At 41.8% G+C, this 24,686-nt stretch overlaps 2 protein-coding genes across 7 annotated transcripts in view; both read right to left on the minus strand.

Annotated features, from left to right (window-relative positions):
- Positions 1–2,105: 2,105 nt before the first annotated feature.
- On the minus strand, positions 2,106–6,789 carry eloca (elongin C paralog a). Its single transcript, XM_079489564.1, has 4 exons — positions 6,654–6,789; positions 5,993–6,023; positions 5,714–5,857; positions 2,106–2,636 (listed from the first exon to the last, which is right to left on the minus strand). The coding sequence occupies exons 2-4, from the start codon at positions 5,994–5,996 to the stop codon at positions 2,446–2,448; spliced, it is 339 nt and encodes a 112-aa protein (XP_079345690.1). The 5' UTR covers positions 5,997–6,023; positions 6,654–6,789; the 3' UTR covers positions 2,106–2,445.
- A 14,070-nt stretch (positions 6,790–20,859) lies between these two features.
- jph1a (junctophilin 1a) overlaps positions 20,860–24,686 on the minus strand; it is a 73,490-nt gene continuing 69,663 nt past the window's right edge. For 2 of the 6 annotated variants that reach the window (XM_079489064.1, XM_079489065.1), the window contains one exon: positions 21,631–23,342. The gene's annotated coding sequence lies outside the window, so the exon portion shown is untranslated. Of the gene's footprint in view, positions 21,177–21,630; positions 23,343–24,686 lie in introns of those variants that run through there. The other 4 variants (XR_013788423.1, XR_013788425.1, XR_013788424.1 and 1 more) reach the window with 4 other exon arrangements.

The raw sequence follows: 24,686 nt of genomic DNA on the forward strand, positions 1-24,686 counted from the left end.
ACAGTTGGTAGGGTGTTCCACATTTTTGTGGCATAGGAGCGAAATGAATTTAGTCCCTTGTTTGTGCCGAATCTGGGTTGCGGGTGTTGTCCCTCTGGTGTTGTGTGGACTTCATTGACATTAAGGAAGTATTTAGACAGGTACATGGGTATCTTGGTTGTGTATCGAATCTTGTGGACGATGCTGTACTCTGTCGTCAACCCTAAGCCATTTCAGCCTGTCAAAGTGGGCAGGGGTGAGGTGGGTGAGGCCCAGTAGTAGCCTGAACAGTTTGTTTTTGGGCCTTTGAGGTGCTGGTAGGCTACCAAGAGGTGCATGCATAGTCGAAGAAACCTTGTACGAGGGCTCCTGTTAGGGTCTTCAAGGTGTTTTTGTTGACCAGTGAGGAGATCCTGTATAGGAATCTTGTTCTTTGGTTGACTTTTTTGATTATGTTGGTGGCCATTTTATCACTGGAAAGATTTGCCTCCAGGATGGAACCTAGGACCTTAGTCCCTGGCATATCTTTTCAAATGGTGGTCCGTGGGCTAATCTGTCAGTGTGTTAAACTACTCTAATTTTTCATATTATTACATTTATTTCACACAAAAAAGTAGCTTTGCTATAATAATACAGCTTTTTGCAAGAAGCAATTCTCAATCTTTTGAACCCTGGCTACACCATAACCTCGATTTACATCAAACTTATCAAATCTGAATACTTAAATTAAATAAACACAATGCTACTGCACTGGACCAGTGCTCCTGCAATAGAAGTGTATATTTGTATTTTGTACGTCTTTAAATGTTCTGATGAATTGAAAATGGAGGACCCTGATGTAAACAAAACAAGTCTTAGTGCTTTTCATGGTTCCGTCCTCAAAGTAGCAGTTTTTGTATTGAATTGTGCTTTCGTTCCCAGGCCATTCTACAGAGAACTGTGAAATAAAAGTCCCAATCAATCAAAATTGTGTCTGAGAATTTAATGCAAACCAAAAAAGGAGAAAAAAACACCACCCTGTGGTAAAAATTGATTGTGCACTTTAAGCATGTTTCCCCAGCTCATGTTCCCGACTCCCCACTGACATCCAATGGAGTACCTCATAACAGTTACACCATATTCATTGTTTTATAATGGACATTGTCATGACACTGCCCACCGTATTATTCCAGGGGGAGTTTTTCCATGCACTCTCAAAAAATGTTTGCTCAATGCTCAGGGTGGGACAATGTCAGGTCTGTGTAGTGTCTTGAGACTTGCTGTGATTTTGACTATTGAACTTGAATCGAACAGTGAGCTCAAGGGGACCATTAGCTCATACATCCAGACTGAATTCCAGAAATGGTAAACACCAGTCTATTAAGGTTCACACAAGTATACAGTATTATTTCTCTGGAACATATCGTGTACACCCCCATATTTACTTACTTTGTTTGGTTATCAGAATTTATCCACCTGCACAATTCTCCTGTTCACCCGAGGACAACACAGGTACAAACCTTTCCCTTCCTGGCAGAGGTGCCGTTTATTACAACATAAGGACATTTGGAGATGATCAGCCATCTTGACTGAATCCACTTGATCACCTAGCGGGCTATATTCCAATTCAAGACAGCAAACTGAACTAATATGCTCGTTTCTAAATGGCTGGAAAGATTGGAATGACTGGGCAATGTCTGCCAGAGATAGACATGTATACTTTTGAAGTAATTTATTATCTAGGTCTTTTACTCAAGTTCCATTGTTGCACCTGATCTTATCTATGAATAAAATCAAGTTATGCTTTCCATGTGATTCCTCTGGAATAGCAACACAGTGATGCTTCTCCACAACAAAAAGTGATATGCCAAGATATTTAACAAATAATCCACAAACAGTATTCCCTAATAAGGTATATGATTTGTTGATAATTTAGGATATTATATCTGCAATATCACCAGCAGCAGTTGCAAAACCATAATTAAGCTCAATTAGTTTGCTTGAGGGTATAGCTCAACAAAAAATGTCAGCGAGCAACAGCCATATGACTTAAACTAGGCATTACATTGTAAATTTGGCAGAACAATAAATGGAACCAAAGGTATCTCCTTGTGTACATGGTATAAAAAGTCAAATGAACACAGCAATCCATATCAAACAAGGCAGCATTAGCACCAAAGGCTCACCAAACAATGATTTATTAAGATGTAGGTGAATTCTAGCGATAACCACATTTTGTAACTTTCTGAGGTTCCTGTGCAGCCTGCCATACCTGTTATTTATTATATTAAAATGAAAGTCTTTACCACCAATGAAATAAAAACAGAAAGCCAGGTGCAAAATGATAAACAATCACATACAAGTTGTGATACCCATTCATTTTCCCCCTCTATGACGTACATACATGGCAAAAGTAGTTAAATAGTCAAAAAACAACAAAACAAATCTAAAAATGTTTAAGCCACTACATTTATCTCTTTATCCGTTTTAACAATCCAAGAAGTTGGCAGCCATGAGCAGTTCCAGTGCGATTTCCGGAGCAATGGGGAATTCAGGAATTTCCGTAGAGCTGTTGGTGTAGCGGACCTTGTAGGTGAAGTACATGCAGACCTTAGATAGAACATGAGAGGGGATCTCCCTGAAGTTCACTTCATTGGTTTCATTCTCCGCAAACTGACCTGGATGGATAAGATTAGAAGTTATGAGCTACTGCAAAGATGATGTTTTCCAAATGTATGTCAAGTCAACATTAAAGGACGATTCAAATTCCTGTAGGTCAGTGGTTCCTAAACAATAGGTCAGGACCCTTTTGGGATCACACACATATTTGCATTGGTCGCAAGTATATAGGCCTAACTCTTTTTTCATTCCCATACATATTTTAATTATTTCAGAAGGATTTCAAAAAATGAATTCATGAAACTATTTACTAGTCTGGGTCCTGGGGAGACATCATGTGGCTTTTAGGTCTCAAGCTAAACAGTTGGGAATCACTGCTGCTATATAGGCTACCGTATATATTTTGAATTCCTCACTATTAGTTTCTTCCTCCTCGGATCAATAAAGGTTTGTCCCTCATCTAGGGTTAATTTGTTCTTCTAGATTCTAGAACAAAAAATTAACCCAAGCAAGTTGTTTTGCTAAAAAAACAAATCAAGATCTTATGTGATCCAATACCACCCGAAAATATATATATAAAATGGGAGCATAGTGCCACCAAGTGGACAAACGGGTTCAATGGACAACACAAGACGATAGGTTTATAATCTCTATATAATTCCACAGAATCTGCAGAAAACTAAGGCTAATACCAAGCATTTCTCACACCATACATGTAGGTTAACTGAATGTGTTATGCTGTTGTATGATAGAATTTGAGGTGGTTGATACCGTTTAGTGCTCAGTGATTCTTAAACAACAATGCTACACCTTACAGCTTGCCATTTTTGGCATCTAGGCCAGGGGTGTCAAACGGGGGGCCCGTGAAATGGGTCCGATCCAGCCCGGTGGTGATTTTGAGAAAAATCCAAGACCATTATTCTGTATCTGTACAACAGATCTCAGTCCCTGCTGCATGCTGTGTCAACAGCTACAGTACTTGTGGAGACAAATACACCCGACACCCCCAGTCTATCCAAACATCATTGTACTCTTTGCAGTTAGTTCGCTCACAGGAATACAACACGGAAAGGTACTACACCAAGACAAAGTATCAAAGCTGAAATGAGTTACAGCGCAAGCAACATGAAGGCTGCAAATAAGAGGAGCATGCCAAAGTTGTGTGGCATTTGCTAGAATTACATTTATAACGATTGCAAGCCTAGTACGACACCAACCAATGCGTGCGAAGAGGTGCACAACCACGGACGGGACTTAACAAGGGTGAATTTGTAAAACTACCGGTAGATCCATTTTAGTATGTTGTGTGTAGTCTATGTAGTGTTGCAACACCAACCATTGACAGCCCATACAAGCAAACAGAAAAGTCCTATCTGATTGCATTATACTATTGTAGCGTTTACGGTCCCTCAAGCTGACTCACTAACTCAGAAAATAAAGGGAGGAAACAGGATTAACGTTTAAACCAGAGAACCGGGTTTTATTGCCCTTTTAATACAGGCTAAAAACTGGGTTGGAGGCTGCTCTGTCTGTCTCAGTCTAGGCTTCTCACTCTCTCTCCACTGTGTCACTTCCTCCTTCCTCTTCACGCCTTCTCCTCTTCACCAACCCCCTTTCTCCATTGTTTAACCCCCTCTCATCCTCACCTATCACTGCATACCTGAACTAGGCACCTCCTCCCCCCATCAAACCCCAACCCTCCCCCAAGTCTCTGTCTTATTCCTGGGGGGTCGCTACATTATGTTAAACTCTCCAACATTGCAGTTGTACGAAAAGCTTGAATTATCCTCCTATCTGCGTTTGTTTCTGAAAAATCCACCGTAGAAATGTTATGAGCTACTTACTGTCAAGGAATTCCATGCAGGTGATTATTTTTCTAGTGTTAGTTTGGCAGCGCTTCAATAACGCAACCGCCTGCTGCCTCCTGCATTATGTGCAATTGCAAAACAGGACCGGTGAGTGATTTCCAACAAGCACTGCCAAACTCGGAACACTTAGACAGAAAGTAGCTCATCATAACATGGCTACGGTGAGTTTTTATGAAAAACGTAGCAGATAGAAAGTGGTTAATTCAAGCTTTTCGTACAGCTGCAATGTTGATGAGTTTAATGTTGTTTAATACAATCAGATAGTACTGTAGCGTTTACGGTCCCTCAAGCTGACTCACTAACTCAGAAAATAAAGGGAGGAAACAGGAGTAACGTTTAAACCAGAGAACCGGGTTTTATTGCCCTTTTAATACAGGCTAAAACTGGGTTGGGAGGGTGCCGAAAATAACAAAGAGGCTGCTCTGTCTGTCTCAGTCTAGGCTTCTCACTCTCTCCCCACTGTGTCACTTCCTCCTTCCTCTTCGCGCCTTCTCCTCTTCACCAACCACCTTTCTCCATTGTTTAACCCCCTCTCAGCCTCACCTATCACTGCATACCTGAACTAGGCACCTCCTCCCCCCATCAAACCCCAACCCTCCCCCAAGTCTCTGTCTTTATTCCTGGGGGGGGGTCGCTACAGTACTTTTGTTTGGATGTATAGGCTGTCAATGATTGGTGTTGCAACATATTGCAAATTGGGGCTACTCTTCAGGTACACAGGAGACTGTACTAAGAACATTTTTCACATACGAGCACAAATAGCATTTTTCTCAGCGTGTGTAGCGGAGACAACCCAACCATAGGTGATTTCTTCTGTCATTATAACCCATTCTGGACTGAGGTAGATTAAAAAGAATCCTAAAATTTTTCTGAAAAACCCATGTTTCTATGTCAGTGGTCCTCAACCTTTTTCATGTCAAGGACCCCCAGAAATATCTCTATTGGGCCACGGACCCCCCCCCATCTCAAAATATCTAGTTTCAGGGACCCCCCAGAAGCCAATATTTTAGTTAAAAATGTTCGCTCTGAAATATATATTCAAAGATTTGTGCCACATTTTCACGACTTTTCAAAAATAGCAGACCTACAAGCTTGTAGCGCGCCACTCGGTGGCACGCTATGAGCTTGTAGATCTGCTATTTTTCAATAGCTGAAGTAGAACAGAATGCTTGAAACACCAAGAGAGGTTCCCGCCCAGAATGGGTTAAGTACAGAGCCATAGCAGGATGCAATTCTTTGGATTCTTCTGTACTTCTTTGGATGCTCACCTGGCCCGCTCAGCATGGCTTTGATGGTCCCGGACGTCAAGGCATGTTCTCTTTTCACAATAAATTCATGGCCATCTGAAGAGATCAACTTCACATACATGGCATCTGGCCCCTCACAGCCACCATAGGTCTTCTCTTCGCCGTCTGCAAGACAACAACAGCTGAGCAACTGCAATAGCCATATGCTGAAGTGCTAGATAAATAAACAGTGTGCAATTGCAGCTAAATTATAGTGCTATCAAAGCGCTAAATGTTAGTCAATATCAACACATTACTTACCCATTATGTCTGGGATTTATGTTCTTTAATCCTGAAAAGTCACAAATTAGACAAGACACATTAGTCATTTGGAGATCGCAGATGGTTTGGATGCTGATCATGTTATTGTAATAACCATGGTAACGCTACACAGTAAAATCAGTGTTTTAAATCCAGTTTTTAATCTAGTCTGACGCCGATAGTGTACAAATGGGACCCGTATGGTCGACTGTAAGTAACGTTAACTCAGAGTGTATGAAGTCGCAGAGTAAAACAGGCAGGATTTCACCAGGCCCAACATGATTACTTGTTTTCTTTTAGCCATGATAACTAAGCAGACAGGGTTAACTTAACTAATGGGGCCAGCCATTACAGTTTACACATTTGATAACCACCGCTGTCGTCTTACATTTTGATATAACACGTTCCATCTGAAACCTGTTAAACGATCGATCGCTCACTAATTCACCACCGATATGATATCGAAGCCTGGAATGCTACAGCTAGCGACGACGGCTAGTTAGCCAAGAAAACTCTTTTTAATCTTCGAGATCTATAATAGTTCAGTGGTTAACAGAAAGTCAAGATGAACGACGGAACAATCATTGCATCACAGTACATACAAGGTAAAACGGCGCGGATGGTTATTATGATGCATTTCTATTATTATAACAATTCTTACCACACAGGGAGTCGGCGGGCAGGGTTTGCTTTCAGCTGCTAAAAAGCTAAGGACTCAGGAGGACACACCGGAAGCTGTTTTAATAAAAACATTGGCGTGCCCCGTCAAACCACTTCCGTGGAGCCTCAGATGTCTAGAATAAATGTTCCGCTTTTAATAATCAGCCCATATGGATTTACAGGACACTTTTTTTTTTTTTTTACAGTTTACATAAACAATAAAGGACAATAAACCGACATGACAGTTTGCAAACAATGATCAAGTGAATACTAAACTTACACCCAAGATTCTTACAAAGCAGATTACATAATATACAACATAAAATAAAATACCATAAAATAATAAAATAAATAAATGTGCTATAATTGCATGAATGGTATCTCTTGTTCTGTGCAAAGAAAAAGACGATGCAGATCTCGGCTGCATCTCACAACACCACATACACATTGCCTTTCTTTTTAAATGGCGCTTTGTTGATTCAGTGAAGTAACAGTTTTTTAAAATAATAATAATAATTATTATTAGTATTACCCTTATTATTATTTATTTTATTTACAGGCTCGGTTTGGCATGTCATGTAATGGGGGTTAGGGGCTAATCAATGGGGCTGAGATAACAACGCGGGTCCTACAGGTGGCGCTTGTGTTAAAGATTCGTGTTTCCGACTGTCCCCCTGGCTCCACAGTAGATGAGCTGGAACAGGTGCTGATTAAACATGACAGAGACCTTCTGTGGGCCCATAAATCTAAACCCATGGTAGAGCGAGATAGACAGACAGAGAGAGAGAGAGAGAGAGAGAGAGAGAGAGAGAGAAGGAATGAGTGTAAAGGAATGTTTGCTACTCCATCACGCATTATCCACGTCTCACATCAAGAAATTGAAAATAAAACCAAAATATTCATAAGAAATGTACACTGGTGGTGGTGGTGTACAAAGTAGGCTACTCAAAGTAGGTACAAAGTAGGCTACTCAAATGTTCTACTCAAATTGCAGTATCAATACTGCAATATAGATCATGTACTCCTTTACAAGTAGAAGTTCTGTATTCAAAATATACTCAAGTAAAAGTACAAACGTATCGGCATCAAAATGTAGTTACTACTTAAAGTACTAAAAGTAAAACTACTCATATGCCCAGGCGGTGGCGTAACCGTCTGGGCACCCGACTGGTAATCCAGTCGCAGTGTGCCGCGGGTTCGACTCCCGAGCCCGACACGGCCTTTACTGCATGTCTTCCCCCATCTCTCTCCCGTTTCCTGTCAGCCTACTGTCTGTCCCTTCAAAAACCAATAAAAGGCGTAAGCCGCAAAAAAATATCTACTCATATAGTAGTAAAAGTATTGGAAATTGGAAATACTCGAGTAAAGTATGTAGGCTACTTAGTTACTTTCCAACACTGGAAATGTAATCACTAATGCATTAATTTTCATACACTGGGCTGATCATCAAATCAAATACGGTAATATATATTTATTTTGTGAGTAAGTTTGTTTTCCTATAGCCCCTCCCGTTTGTAATGCAGGAGCTTGCAACTATAAGATTGTTTTATGCTCACGTCTCTAAAGTATAAAATTGGATTGATAGGCTAACATCATGCAAGATAAATAAATTAATGTAGTAAACTGGATTTCTCTGTACTTGGACAACTTTTTTCTGCCTACAACAAATCACTTCACCAAATATAGCTGTGACGCGTTGTTGTGAGCTTGTAGATCTGCTATTCTAGGTGAGCTTGTAGATCTGCTATTCTAGGTGAGCTTGTAGATCTGCTATTCTAGGTGAGCTTGTAGATCTGCTATTCTAGGTGAGCTTGTAGATCTGCTATTCTAGGTGAGCTTGTAGATCTGCTATTCTAGGTGAGCTTGTAGATCTGCTATTCTAGGCTAATGTTCCCCCCAGAATATGGATGCTGCATGGGGTTCAAGTGGTTTATAATAGGGACTCCAAAGGGGGACTCCAAACACACACACACACACACACACACACACACACACACACACACACACACACACACACACACACACACACACACACACACACACACACACACACACACACACACACACACACACACACCTCAAGTACACAAATACATTCAAACACCCTTATCATACTTCCCGCTGTGTGTGTGTGTGTGTGTGTGTGTGTGTGTGTGTGTGTGTGACGAGTAAAGTATGTAGGCTACTTAGTTACTTTCCAACACTGGAAATGTAATCACTAATGCATTAATTTTCATACACTGGGCTGATCATCAAATCAAATACGGTAATATATATTTATTTTGTGAGTAAGTTTGTTTTCCTATAGCCCCTCCCGTTTGTAATGCAGGAGCTTGCAACTATAAGATTGTTTTATGCTCACGTCTCTAAAGTATAAAATTGGATTGATAGGCTAACATCATGCAAGATAAATAAATTAATGTAGTAAACTGGATTTCTCTGTACTTGGACAACTTTTTTCTGCCTACAACAAATCACTTCACCAAATATAGCTGTGACGCGTTGTTGTGAGCTTGTAGATCTGCTATTCTAGGTGAGCTTGTAGATCTGCTATTCTAGGTGAGCTTGTAGATCTGCTATTCTAGGTGAGCTTGTAGATCTGCTATTCTAGGTGAGCTTGTAGATCTGCTATTCTAGGTGAGCTTGTAGATCTGCTATTCTAGGTGAGCTTGTAGATCTGCTATTCTAGGCTAATGTTCCCCCCAGCATATGGATGCTGCATGGGGTTCAAGTGGTTTATAATAGGGACTCCAAAGGGGGACTCCAAACACACACACACACACACACACACACACACACACACACACACACACACACACACACACACACACACACACACACACACACACACACACACACACACACACACACACACACACACACACACACACACACACACACACACACACACACACCTCAAGTACACAAATACATTCAAACACCCTTATCATACTTCCCGCTGTGTGTGTGTGTGTGTGTGTGTGTGTGTGTGTGTGTGTGTGTGTGTGTGTGTGTGTGTGTGTGTGTGTGTGTGTGTTTGTGTGTGTGTGTGTGTGTGTGTGTGTGTGTGTGTGTGTGTGCGCGTGCGTGCGTGCGTGCGTGCGTGCGTGCGTGCGTGCGTGCGTGCGTGCGTGCGTGCGTGCGTGCGTGCGTGCGTGTGTGCGTGTGTGTGTGTGGGTGGGTGGGTGGGTGGATTTTGGGCCCATGGGATGAGCCACGCTACCGGGAACGATATGACACTGGGTGGTAATGCAGGAGTGGACACACACACACACACACACAATACATCATCAGGGGCCATAAAGTCTATTCTAGTGTCGCAGGAAGGCAGGTGTCCATCAAAGATCAGAGACAGTGTACTCATGTTCAGAATGTGACTTTGACCTGATCCCAACTGGAGTTCTTTTATACAGGAAAAGTGATGACTGCTGAAATCTGAGGCCCCCAAATGGAGTTATCTGAGCTGCGACGGCTCTCTGTGAGAGAGCACTGAGCATGCCTGGTAATCTGGGCCGTTTGACCCACACAGGGGTTGTCTGAGGGGATATTATTGCCCTTCGTGGAAGATTTTTAAGGATTTTCCATTCCTCCTCGCCAGCTGTTTCATTTAAGTTCAGGTTCTATTGAGCCTAGAAGTAACATGATGGTTGAGTAACCGTGAGAGGCTGTTCAACCTGGCATATCCTGTTGTGGGCACAGATCTACAAGCTTGCGATGCATCACATTGCGATGTGTCGCGACTCACAATCTTATTATCGTTCCGCTATTTTAGCTATTTTCCGCGTAGGGCTTAAGTTGATAAATAAAATGAACAAAACATGGGGAAAGTGGACCATTACATAATTGGCCGTGATCTGTCCACTACCACTGATTGCACAGTACACAGTAAAAGCCCTTGTTTTAATTGAACCCTGACAGTGTAAAAATGGACCCTTACAGATCCAGATTTACACAGAAGATTATAGTAGCTACTGTTGTTGGGGCCTTTTTTCTTACAGTACTCGCAAATTTAGCCATTGTATAATGTGACTGTCTGCTGCAGAATGATCTGGGCTCTCAATGGGCTCTGTTAATGGATAAGAAGAGAATGACGTCACGTCTCTCTGTCTGTCTTTTTGTGTCCCTTTCAACTCCCACACACACTAGAGAGTGTGTATCTCTCTCTCGCACTCACACATACACGCACGCACGCGCACGCACGCACGCACGCACGCACGCACACACACATGCATGCACGCACGCGGTCCCTATATTTTGGGTCAAAATAATTGGTAATCAGTGGTCTATAGGACTGTCTCGGGCTCTAGTCTACAGTACGTGACGCAACCTAAAACAATCAGTGACCTTCTCATACCCCACAACATGCATTAGCACATATGATCAGAGGAGGCGGGTGGCAGCGGATGCTTTGATGTCCCTCTGATACAACTGACCCACTGCAGCTGTTGAACTCTATTTCGGGGAAGCTGTTGTGGGCCCCTAAAGTAGGGCTCACACACGCCAGGCATACACTCACTATACACACGCACGCACGCACGCACGCACGCACGCACACACACACACACACACACACACACACACACACACACACACACACACACACACACACACACACACACACACACACACACACACACACACACACACACACACACACACACACACACACACACACACACACACCTCAAGTACACAAATACATTCAAACACCCTTATCATACTTCCCGCTTGCCAATGATATCATCCACAACTGCTACTCATCAACAACAACTAGTGGTGTATATCACCCAGATGAATTATAGCACCATGTGCATGCGCGCACACACACACAGTCGCACACACACAAACACAGATGGGTATTTGTAATGAACAGAAAAGGCATTATTCTTGCAACAAAATGTTGCCGTTTTACAATAGACTGACAGGCCATATCTTACCCAACAAAATATAATCATTCATAAAGGTAGAAAGTGGAATGAAGGAAATTAACATATATAGCCTATACCAGCATAACTCATTTCAGAGATGCTGAAAATGACATTTAATCCAAGCCTGCCTGTACTGATACTATATGTTCTGGACTCTACGCTGGTTTCCGGCAAGGCTATATCAGCACTAATAAGATACAGGTATGTTCTCTCTCTGATGTGGCTATATCAAGGCTATATCAGCACTAATAAGATACAGGTATGTTCTCTCTCTGATGTGGCTATATCAAGGCTATATCAGCACTAATAAGATACAGGTATGTTCTCTCACTAATAAGATACAGGTATGTTCTCTCACTAATAAGATACAGGTATGTTCTCTCTCTGATGTGCTGAAATTACATTCAAAACATATTTAACCACTTGAACACTATAACGTCTCTATTCTGGGAAAATATTCAGAGAAAATGGCAGATCTACAGCCTCATTTATGAGCTTGTAGAGGTTATTGCGAACGCAGTGATTACGAACGCAGTGATTGCGAACGCAGTGAGCATTTACTATGAGACCCAGCAGATCATGTCTGTCTGTCTGTGTGTCTGTGTGTGTCACGCTGTAACACCACCCGCCCACCACCAGAGGGCGCAGCTGTATCACACACAAAAACACACACACACATGCACGCGCACACACACACACACACACACACACACACACACACACACACACACACACACACACACACACACACACACACACACACACACACAACTTAACTTTAAAAAAAACTTAACTTAAAAAAAAATCTTAAAAAGAAAAAACTTAAAACTTAAAAAAACTTAACTTAAAAAAGATCTTTAAAAAAAACTTAACTTAAAAAGAAAAAACTTTAAAAAAATCTTAAAAAATCTTCAAAAAACAAAAAAAAAGATAACTTAAAAAAGTACGTAATTTATTCTAATTGTTGTTATTGCAATTTACGAGCTGCGTTCGCTTCCCGCATTCGCGCGTCTTACTTGTTTAGTATATAGTGTTTAAGTGTTTAAGAATCAGCATTGCTGAACTGTTTGTTGTTGTCATTTCCAATGCCGATCAAGAAGGGATGGAAATTTGGAAATTAATTCTTCCTTTATATTAATGTGCCATAGATCCAACTTGGGTGGATGGATGTCACCAAAGTGGAGTTATGTCGGTAGAATATGTGACACATTTACAGTCTATAATAATTTCACCAGTCCCAAAGGTCACGGTGCATGGGGGGGCCTAGTGCTTTAGGAGCACAGTGCTTTTTAAATGGTATACTGGTCCTGGAATACCATTGAGGTCAATATGTCAATACACAGACTTGTCTATGCACAGTAGCCTACAATGGCTTAGGGTAGACTGAGCAGCCGTGAATGAAAGCAGGTCACAATTTCAGTCATGACAAGGAGATATGGGTGGGATTGGGGGTTGGGGGTCTTTTAGCATTTCGTCCATCGAAAAAAGGGGGGGGGGGGGTAGCTGCTTGTCACAATGTATGAATACATCAGAAAGCAGTATTACAATAATCTCTTCTTGATCCAGTGTTTGCTGGAGAGAGGTTTTAGCAATCCAGAGGGTCAACTGTATAGTGCCCCCAGCATTTCAGCACCACATTTTAGTCAGTGGTTGAAATATTAATTTGTAGTATTGATGATAACAATAATAACATCAAAATGCATGTGAGTGAATGTAACTGCTTCTAGGCATGAATAGGCATAGCATATTTATCTGTATATACATCTCAGGCAATTTAAAGGAATTTTAATATATTAAGGAATTAAAAAATAAATATAGAATAAAATGACATACAATACGTATTAGGTATAGTGTACAGAAGGAAGATATCAGTGACTGCTGGGCTGTAATGTAATGTGTGTGAGGGAAGTAGATATGGATATGTGAGGGAAGTAGATATGGAACAAACTGCCAGCTATGATCACAAAAGAAAAAACTAAATCAAGTTTCAAGAGACAATTGCTCGAACGTGCACGGACACGCATACACACACACACACACACACACACACACACACACACACACACACACACACACACACACACACACACACACACACACACACACACACACACACACACACACACACACAGTCATGATCATGATTAGGATAATATTTTTAATTTTTATCTCTACTTTTGTTTTCTACCCCAGGAGAATGGAAGGCTAATATGTAACTGAGGCAGATATGATGATATGCTTTTTGGGTTTTTTTCTCTTCCAAGAAAATGGGGAATCAGAAGGTGGATGAGGAAATTGTTGATAGATATCCATTGTTGAACCAATGCCTTGTTTTAATCAAACTCAACTCCTTGGCAGATGTGTTGTAGTCAGCTTGTTGCCACCTCGACATCACAACACCACTACACACACACAAAACAGCGACCTGCCTTGTGACCTCATCTGGTGATAATTTGAACACTGATTAGTGGAGAAAACATACCATGTGGGGTTCTGTGGTTGTGTCACACCGTTTGCCAAATCATTCAATTAGTCTGCAGTCTGACTCAGTGACTGGCGTCTTATTACAAGGCTGTGTTGGCTAGAACCAGTGTTACGAGTTGGTTCTAGCAACCACAACCACAAACACACACTTAACACACACTCAAACCTAAAACAAAGTGTAGTGGCAATCAAACAATAAATAAAAAAACCACACATGGTGATGTAATACTGTAAGTGAGGTCTTCCATTGAGCAATTTTCTCATGCAGATTTGACAACACATACTCGACCACAGCCGGGTGCACTGAATGGATGATACTATATAAATACTGGATGGCATTGAACGTCACTGTACCAAAGCCCGCCCATATTGCATACCGTGTCCCGATTGGCCACACCAGTTCTCTGGTGTAGGAAATGGGCGTACAATTGAGCCTCTCCAGACCGTAATCCGCCGGCAGGCAATTTTATTTTTTGCCAACGGCTGATTCGGTCTGGCTTATTAGCCAGGCTACCACTGTAGGCCTAGGCCTACTATAAAATGGCTATATTGTACATGTCCATTTTCTCTTTCTGTAGATCAGTGGTTCTCAACCTTTTCGCCGCGACTCCTCAAAATAATCATATTTGAACTGGGGAACCGCCACCCTGAAAAGGACTGGGAATTGTAGGAGTTGAGGCATTATATTTAGTTTGACTCGGTTCCACAGATAAATAGTGAAAATAGCTGATCTACAAGCTCACAACGCCTCATGTTGCGAACGATCTTTCCCTTCTTTCTTATATTCTTTGACAATTTGGCCAATGTTTGACAAGTTTTTATAGTATAGTTTGTTGACCATGTTTGATACAGTAATGGTATTTTTCATTTCATTTATTTTCTTTCTTTCATCAGGTATTACAAGTCAACTTAAATTACCACTCACTGATGACTCAACACTAAGACATTCACCATAGTTTATCAGCATACAATAAACAACATGAAATGATTCATGCTCTGAAAGCATCCATGTGACTTACTGTATGTCAGTCAAGTATTATCAATGTGCTTTATACCACATACTGTACAATGGCATGTGACAACTTTGAAATATAATAACAGTGTAGGTGTCTGAGTGATCGGGTTGGATAATAGTTATATTACGAGGCAACGTGAGAGGCAGATGATTTATTACTTGAGATTTGTTTGTGTAAATACCGTACGGCAGATGTCGTGAATGCTAAGCAAAGCTTGCTATGCAAGGCATGGAAAGCGGATCTCCTTAATACTGATGTCTTAGCAACAGTTTTGAGGCACTGATATCCTCTCACTGCTTACGAGCCTTAATCCAATTTTAGAAGCACAGCTGCATTTTAGTTTGGAGATGGAGGCAGCCATGGCGAGGGTGGTTAAATATAAACCCTTGCTTTATTTTCGGTGGAATATTGCCAGACATAAAGATGCTTATAGATCCATTGAAATTCTACAGTATCAAACATGATGGCACATAATGCTGTATCTATTTTCCTTGTGGCCTTATACTGCAAACAAATGTGAATGTGAGTCTGTGACTTAAATTTCCGTATAGTTTAAGTTCCGTTTTTCAATATTAGAGGAAAGGAAAGGGAAAAGGAATTATGGAAATTGCTTTTGACACTTGAGTACAATTTTGTGACACTTTTACTTAACTTGATTTCCATTTATTATTATTTATTTATACTCCACTACATGCATTTGATCTGTGATTCGAAATTGCCGACCTATAAGCACAGTTGTGAGCTGGTAGATCTGCAATTTTCAAAAACGTTGTTGAAAGGTTTAGGTTTGAGTACTTTTACTTTGGTACTGCATACAATATTTGGCATATTTTGTATATTTGTATATATTTATTTAAATGTTTTTTTGTGGCTTTCGCCTTTATTTTATATTGTTTATGGAGGGACAGACAGTAGGCTGACAGGAAATGGGGAGAGAGATGGGGGGAAGACATGCAGTAAAGGCTGTCGGGACACTGCCAGACTGGAATACCAGCCAAGGTGCCTGGACCACTGAGCCGTGTACTCAAGTAAAATCTTGAATACACGGACCTTTCTAACATAGTTTTTCTACCTTGTCATATGCGACATATGCATACTTCTTCCACCAGTGCAAGTGTCAAACTGGCAACCTTCTGATTCAGGCCCCAAACGGCCTGTCTACCCCATCAGCTATAGCCGCCCCCAATTAGCACATGATCGTACAGTGAATCACGAGTGGTTATTGCTGTACCAACAACATTTGGACATGCATATAACGGTTGCAGTTAAATCATCTTTTGGGCGATAGAAAACAGATGTCAAGATGAGGATGGCAGAGTGCTGATAAGTTCATCAGATGGTCAGCGTGGTTTCAGTGGTTTAGTGATGATTCACCCAGATGAAATATGCATGGGAGGGAAAATACTGCATGCCGTGGTCAGGCGGTCAGTATCATGTATGCTCTGTTTTAGACCAGATTCCTCTGACTGGATGATCTATAGTTCATTAGCGATCTAAAATGGCCATGGTGCGTGTGTGTGAGTGTGTATGTGTGCGTGGGTGCATCCTTGCGTGCGTGCGAAGCTTCACACCATCTGTGTATGACTCTGTATCTTGTCGACCCTGATGAAGGCCACGTTTGGGCCGAAACATGTTGTACATTTCTTTGCCTGACAGAAGAAGAAGGCATTTTAACCGTAAGAAGATGTGCCTCTGTATTGTGTGTTCATATTAATTATTAAGGTCTTCTGGTTATTAAGTAGGGCCTATGTTTTACAGTGTTTGCAGCTGGTGGAATACGAACCTCTTGAATGTAAACATTATCTACATCTTATCAGACATATTGCGTTTGGAAGATAGTTATCAAATCCAATGCAAACTACTAAATGGCCTGTATAAAGAGAACATGTGCTTTTAAGGCTTTGGTTTATATTTGTCTTGGACTGCTTGTGCAGTTGAATCTTGTCCAACGTTCAGAGCTAAATCAGAATAGTAACAGAGCTATTCTATACTAAGTTCTTCTTCACAAGAGTGGTGTTAAAGAGCTGGGCTTATGCCTCTCAAGAATATTCCTTTTTTATTTGTATTCCTTTATTCCTAGATTGTTATTCCTTTGGAGGCAAATGGTTATTTAAAATGTCAATGTCCACGTCTCCATCATCACTGATGTCAGCCTCAGCCTCCACACATGATACTGGCCAACCTCCTCCTCTGAACATGAACACTGTCAAATGGGGAACAGATGGTCCCAGGTTCAGTTCCCAGCCCCCAGCAACGTGTCCCTGAGCAACCCCTAACTGCTCCACCACTGCGTTCAAGTCTGAACACAAATATGTCTAATTCTTGTGATTAGAAAGGTTATCTCTTTTGCCTTAATGTCTGGAGAGACAGCGACGGACGGACGGGAGTTACCGACCGACTACGGCAGTCGGTAATCTGGATCTCGCCCTTGCTGAATGTCTGACTGGGCCATGTTTTGTTTACATTTCTAATAAAGCAGCAGTATATACAGTATACATATACTGCCTGACGTGAGAACTGCAAACATTGTGCAGATTCCCTGCATTATGAATGCAGATGAACGAGCCCGGTGAGATCCTCAGGGCAGAGGCCTCAGCAGGTGGAGTGCACGTCGCGGTGCGCACCGGTCCCAGGCTGCCGTCATTGCCGCCGTAACAGGACACTAATCCTGGGCCTGATGAAGGCAGTGGAAACAGTACAGACCGACCCGCCACAGAGACAATCTGGCTGGGCCACCACTCTGCCCTCACACCACTAATGTGAGGCCCTCACTACTCACACTAGGTACTTTGATTTCATGCCCAGACCCCCCACCCCCCCCCAAGCTAGGAACTCAGGAACCCAGGAACTGTCATTAAAAGGTCAACATGAGGCCATCGTTGCTGGGAGGTAGGCAGTACGGCTGCAACACTTAATCAAAGTAATGTATTTAATCGATTACATATATATAAAAAAAAATCTTCTTTTTGAGCGGTGCTCAATTATGCAGCTATGTGTGTGTGTGTATGTATGTCCCTGTGTCTGTCCCTGTGTATGTCTGAGCACTGAAAGCTGCAACACGGTAACTCTGTCATTTCTCAACCGTTTCGGACACGGGAAGGCTTGCCGGAACCTGGCCGGCCCCCGGGGCGCGTTCCTGGGGGTCTGGATGTTCCGGGGACCCCCACACGGTAACTCTGTCATTTCTCGACGGTTTCAAACACGGGGCGGCTCGCCAGAACCAGGCCGCCCCCCTAGACACGTTCCTGGCGGTCTGGATGTTGCGGGGACCACCACTTTTCAAAAATCCTCAAGTAGCATACGGTACTCACAATGCAACATAATGCAAGCTTTTAGATCAGCTATTTTCTGTAATTTTGTACAATGCCGTTGCATTGACATTTAAAATAGTGGTTAAAAAAAGTGGTTAATCAGAGTATACCGTAATTGATTCAGTAGACTCGATTATATATAAAAAATCACCCCCATGTGAAGTGAGGGGCGCTCTTATCATCGTACATCGTCATCATCATCTCATACTGGCCAATCAGAATGCCTGTTGCCTGTTGCCACAAATTTACGTCATATTTGGCGGACATTTGACCTAATTTCTCCTTTCATTGTCAATGGCAAATATTGAGACGTGCGGGGACAAAAGCTGTGGGTCGCTCTGATCATTGTACAATGTACATCATCTCATTCCGGCCAATCAGAATTTGCGTCCTCACCTTCGTCATCAATGTTTGTGTTATGCAATGTTTGTGTTTACGCAAACACTCAAAATTGTCCATTCATTGTCAATGGCATTTAAAGTTTGTGTTGGGACACATTTTAGGTTACATACACTAAAAGCTGGACGGCTAGCGCCCCTCAAAAGATTATCCCAAAATCTGTGCTTCTCGATGATCTGATCAACCAAAAACTATCTATCTATATTGCAGCCGTAGTAGAGAGCAAGTAGGATGTAACACACACATCACATCCTGAGCTGTGGAGGTGGAGATGATTGGTGTGAGTGAGGTACAGTATTCAAGTAAGTTCGGATGCCTCTCGGGCGCCTCCCTAGGGAGGTCCTCGACGCACGTCCCACTGGGAGGAGACCCCGGGGCAGACCAAGGCGCAGTTGGAGGAAACACATCGACTCACTGGCCTTGGAACGTCTCGGAATCCCCCAGGAGGAAGTCACTAATGTTGCTCTGGAGAGGGAAGTCTGGAGCACTCTGGTGGAGCTGTTGCCCCCGTGACCCGACTACGGATAAGCGGTTGAAGATGGATGGATGGATGGATAGTTATATGAAATAAACAAATAAATAATCAAGTGTGTTTTTACAAGGCATAACATCTTTATTGTTATACACAGAAGTTAATCTCCAAAGACTTTGCACAAATCAATGGGGTGACATTAACTTTGAGATATCAAAAGTCTTCCACTTATCCTCGTTACCTCGCAAAATACTCAAACAAGTACACCTGCCTTTCACATCCCCCAAATGGTAAGTACATTACAACCAATTAGAAATAAAATATATATTTATATATATTCTTTTTTTAAACTGTCCAACGTTACCATATATGCATTACATTACCAATTACAAACAAAGTTATGCTCATTGTCAAAATACAGGTGTGCAAATTGTTAGAAAAATACCAGCTCATACCAGATTCTGGATTGTGCTCTGTAAAAATCCTTACAAATAGTATATAATCTATAGAAATGTCTCCAACATGCAATGTTGCATTTCAAAAAAATATTTCATAAACTGGCTGTCTGTTCGACCCGTCCTGTGTGGTTGCAGTCTTCACCATACTCATTAAAACAGGGGAGAAAAAAATGTAAAAAAAATCAATACAGCCATACAGTATTAGCACAGTACAGTACAGTGGCTAACTCCATCACTCACATCATCAATGATTTTGTCTAGGCTTGGAAGTATCATGGTCTGCCCTGCTGTTTCTATTTCACATTATGAATAATAATAAACATATTCCAATAATTATCTCATTGACAAAATAAGCAGTCTCAATTTTTTTTTTAAACATTTCTTCTTTTTTTACGCTACAAACCATATAAACAAGTCATATTTTGAACTGAATTATATGGCAAGACAAACTTAGCCATTTTGAAGCCCTTTTTGTGGTGATCAATGCTCAAAACGACACATGTACACATTATGTATCATTTGTACAATGAATAAATAGTTAAACTTAGAGATGATAATGAACATTTCTCATAAATAAACCACCTTCAAATAAAATAAACCCACTGTACTTTTGCAACAAAGACTACAGACAGTTGTGACAAAGTGGCATTTCAGCCTCTTAAGCCGTAGATATACTCCATCGCATGACGAATAGAGAAAATAGGACATCTAAGCTCACAACGCCATGAGCTGTTGAGATCACAGATTTCCCATTTTCGTTATTTGAGAACATATTTAAAAAAATGTTGAAACTTTTCCAAAAGTCTCGCCCATAATGACATGCCCAAAATGGGGACGCAGGGGTTGAAAGCGGCGGCTAAGAAGCAGGATTCGGATGATGGCAAAACAGTCAGATCCCCCCAGTGCACCTCCCGTCCCCAACGCAACATAATTAACCCATTCTGACCTGAGATCAGATCCTAAAAATGTCTTCTACATCCTGACAGTTTTCTGAAAAAGCTATGTTTCTATGTCAGTCGTTCTTCGATTCTTCAAAAATAGCAGACCTACAGACCTAATGAGCTTGTAGATCTGCTATTTTTCAATAGCTAAAGCATAGCATGATGCTAACACCAAAAGGGGTTCCCGCCCAAAATGGGTTAAGACAAGGATGTCATCTGTCAAGAGGTGTCTTCCCTCTCTTCCCCATCTTCTTTTCTCTGAGGTAAACAGTAGTATTTACTGTCAAAGTTTTCTTTTAAAGGCATCTCTGCTCACCACCTTATTAGGTGCCACATTCTCCCGTAAGCCTCGACCTGAATAAATTCAATACCCAAGTTCCACAAAACTGAGACTCCAACCTACACCATGAGTCTCACAGGCAGTGGTGGACAGTAACAAAGTACATTTACTTGAGTATTAGGTTATTTTCTCCCCTGCATATCTTCACTCTTTGTAGTGTACTTTTACTACATTTCTAGAAAGGGAAATAGTATAGAAAGGAGAAAATCACATCATGAATTAACCACTTACAAGCCCTGTTTCAAATCTATAGTTACAGTAACAGATCTACAAGCTCAACAGTTTTTCTGTGTTTGCCTAAAGGCTCATACATAGTCTGGATTTTCGGTGGTGAGGTGACCACCGCTCCGGTGGTGAGCTGACCACCGGAGCTGAAATAACGTTGAGCGGTGGTGAGTAAAAACAGAGAGAAGGGCTGGAGCGGTGGCGGTGGTTTGCTCTTCACCGCGGCTCGTGACGTCATGTTGTAGTTCGGTGGTCACCTAACCACCGAAAATTCAGACTATGTATGAGCCTTAAATCTATTTAATTCTTTTGAGGGGGAGGGGGCAACATTTTTAAAATGTAATACAATGTAATTTGTACTTCTGAATACTTAAATATTTAAGCACAAAGCAATAACTAAGCACAAATTTGACTGAGCAACCTTCACTTGTAGTTGAGTAATATTTGACCAGGAGGAGTAAAGGAGTCAAGTGCTGGGTTTGAGTACTTCGTCCACCACTACTCACAGGCATTCGAGCAGGGTCACATCCTCTCCAACAGAAAGCAGGTGTTTTAACTGCTTCACTCTCTCTCGCTCTTCACAGCTTTTGTGGTTGTACTGTCGCTCTGGATCCAGAGAAGAGAACATAAAAGAGGAACCTGCCAATGAAATCTCATGCAAAGTAGTCTAGGCATGTGCTGCGATAACATTGAAGTCTTTCTTTTCTTTTTTCCTCTCGATCTTTAATAAATAACATCATCAATAAGACATTTGTTGCTTCACGCTTCACCATACAGAGCTTAGCTGGCACTTACATTGTGAACTTCCCTCACAGCAAGTTAACCGTGCCAACTGTCAATCAACGCTCTCTGTCCAATGCTAAAGTCTAAATGACGTCTGTGGTATGACAAAATAAATGCAACATATAGACTTTTTGCAACGGTGCAACGATTTTGGCAAAAATACAATAATCCTTCTTTTAAAAAAATAAAACATATTGCACTTTCAGTAAAATTTGTTTGTAATTCCGTCATTACAACCATATATTCTTTCTTCTTTTCTTCTTTTTTTTTTTTACTAGAAATGAAATAAATTGAGAAAATCTTTTTCCAAATAAAAAGGGAAAAACAAAAACAATATGAATTGATCAATACTGAGTTTGATATAAGAAAGGTTTTCCTTTTCACCTATACGTCTATGACTGCAGGTGTACCAACATTCAGAGAACAACAATGAACAAAGAAAATCCATACAGTAAAAACAAACAAACACCTGTACCATGCATGGGGACTGTTTCAAAGCATTGTGTCCTGGATTCCTGTAGTTATAGACAGAGCGAGAGTGGAAGGAGCCTCAATGGTGATTGGGTGTATTTTGGGTAATAGAGTAAGACTGGCTAGTGGCCGTGCTAGCACTGACTGCAAGCTAGCATCGGTCGTGTCCAGTTTCTTGTAGCGAGTGTAGCATGAACCCATGGATGTGTGTGGGAGGGAGGGGGGGGGGGGGGGGGGGGTCTCCAGAACGCCCGAGCACGCTCCCACTGCGACACAGTCCCGTGGACGACGCGCGTGCTCACATCTCCCCATCAAAACGTCAAGATGGCAAAATAGAAAGGCAGCTGTTCGCTCCCGTCATCTAAAAGTGCATCTCCACACTCTTCTTCCAGCACAGACAGTCAGTCAGTCAGTCAGTCAGTCAGCAGCACTGCTATCTCTGCCAACGAGGCAGAGGGAGTGGCAGGAGCTGCCGAGACCAGCGTGCTTGAATCAGAAACACGTGTGGGTTTCAATTTCTTTCTTGTTTGTTTTTTTTCTTCGTTTTTTTCCTGACTGTGTATGCGTTTTCTTTTTTCTTTTTTTTCATCTTATTATTATATATTTTTTGTTTTGTTTCTCGATAGACACAACGGTTCACTTCAGCTTTCATTCACAGAGGCCAAACGAGTGTTAAATCATTGGGCTGGGGCTTGTGAAAGCCTGCGACAGGGCGGTGGTGTTTTAGTGATGGCTTTCTCCCCCGTTTTCTTGGTTTTCTTGATTCCCCAAACACCTTTGGCTGCCTCCGGGTCTGACTGGCGCCATTTTGATTTTTCAAAGGCCAGCAACACAACTCTACCAGTTACCATGGTTTCACTGTCTGGAACACAAAAGAGTGTCACATTCAGAAAAGGCGTGTATATAATTAGAGTGGTTAAAGAAGTGCTTTGTTCGTTTTCATACAGGTATAATTGGTCCATCATACTAGTGCTTATTATAAAATGGCACAATGTCCGTCTACTCCCTCTGCTACGGACAGTTCAGAAACCTGCCTAGTGCCTACCAATGACATCAGCGATGGGAATTCCAAGCTACTGTAATAGAAACTATACAGACTTTCTCTTCATGGAAAGTTATCATGCTGAAATAGAAGCCATTGTTGGATTAAAGGACATATAGGCTAATTTCCCTACTTTCTCTACTCCCAAATGACTTGCCATCTATTTTGCATAATTACCCCGGTCGTCATATCTGTGACTGTGACTGTACTGGCCAATCACAGCTCGTCTTAACCGTAACAGCAGACTGTGGCGGCTCGTGTGGGACAACCACGGCATGGATGCCGTGGATGGGGGGGGAATCACACTTGTGTGAAGTGAGAGGTGCCTCACCCACTTACGTCATTTGCCATCGACTTGGCCAATGACTTTGATGTACAGAAACTTTTCGTCCTAAAAAGTCCATAGTCTTGGCCACACACACATGACGTCACGGGCGGAACACACCAAACCATTGGAGGGGCTAGCACCCCTCAAAAATCACTTTCGACTGCCAAAAATCACTCCCGTGTGAAGTGAGGGGCGCTCTTATCATCTTACAACATCGAGTTTGTGTTTGTGTCTTCATTGTCAATGGCGTTTTTAAAACAAACATTGAGCTAAAGACAAACATTAAACCTGTATATATGCGCCTCTCAAAATATTGCGTAAAATGGGCTCCGCTCTATGCTATGAAGGCTGCTGACCAACAGCCAGACTGGCTGTTGGTCAGCAGCCTCTACCCACAGGCTGTCAGGCTGCTGAATGAACAACCTGCCCCCCGCCGCTCCCCCATCCCCGAGCCTCCTCTATAGTATTAAAAGGGTACTGAAAATGGACTTTGCACTATTACATTGCACCAGCACTATTGCACTTTGGGTTAACAGTATGGTTATGTATTTGTATGCCAGTGGTGAAGCTCTAAACTGAATTTCGTTGTTTCGTGCAAGCAATGACAATAAAGCTCTATCTCTATCTCTCTCTGTGGTCTCCTGGGGAAACTGGACGACAGGAGCAATTCTGCAAAATAGATCCATGGCAAGTCATTTGGGATCAATATAAGCCTATGTGTTATTTAGTCTGGAGTTGTCCTTTAACAAAATTAAATCTTGTTTGAAATTGCCAACACTTGGCTAGTGCCTACTTGTCACTGGTAGGCATGCAGGTTTCTGAATGGTCCACAGTCC

Source organism: Electrona antarctica, assembly GCF_951216825.1.
Source record: "Electrona antarctica genome assembly, chromosome: 20".
Lineage (NCBI taxonomy): Eukaryota > Metazoa > Chordata > Actinopteri > Myctophiformes > Myctophidae > Electrona > Electrona antarctica.

Bases quoted from the DNA above. Each gene is read 5' to 3' on its own strand.
- eloca (XM_079489564.1), bottom strand. The intron at 2,637-5,713 runs GTGAGCATCCAA...TTATCCATCCAG, and splicing joins AGCCATGCTGAGCGGGCCAG to GTCAGTTTGCGGAGAATGAA.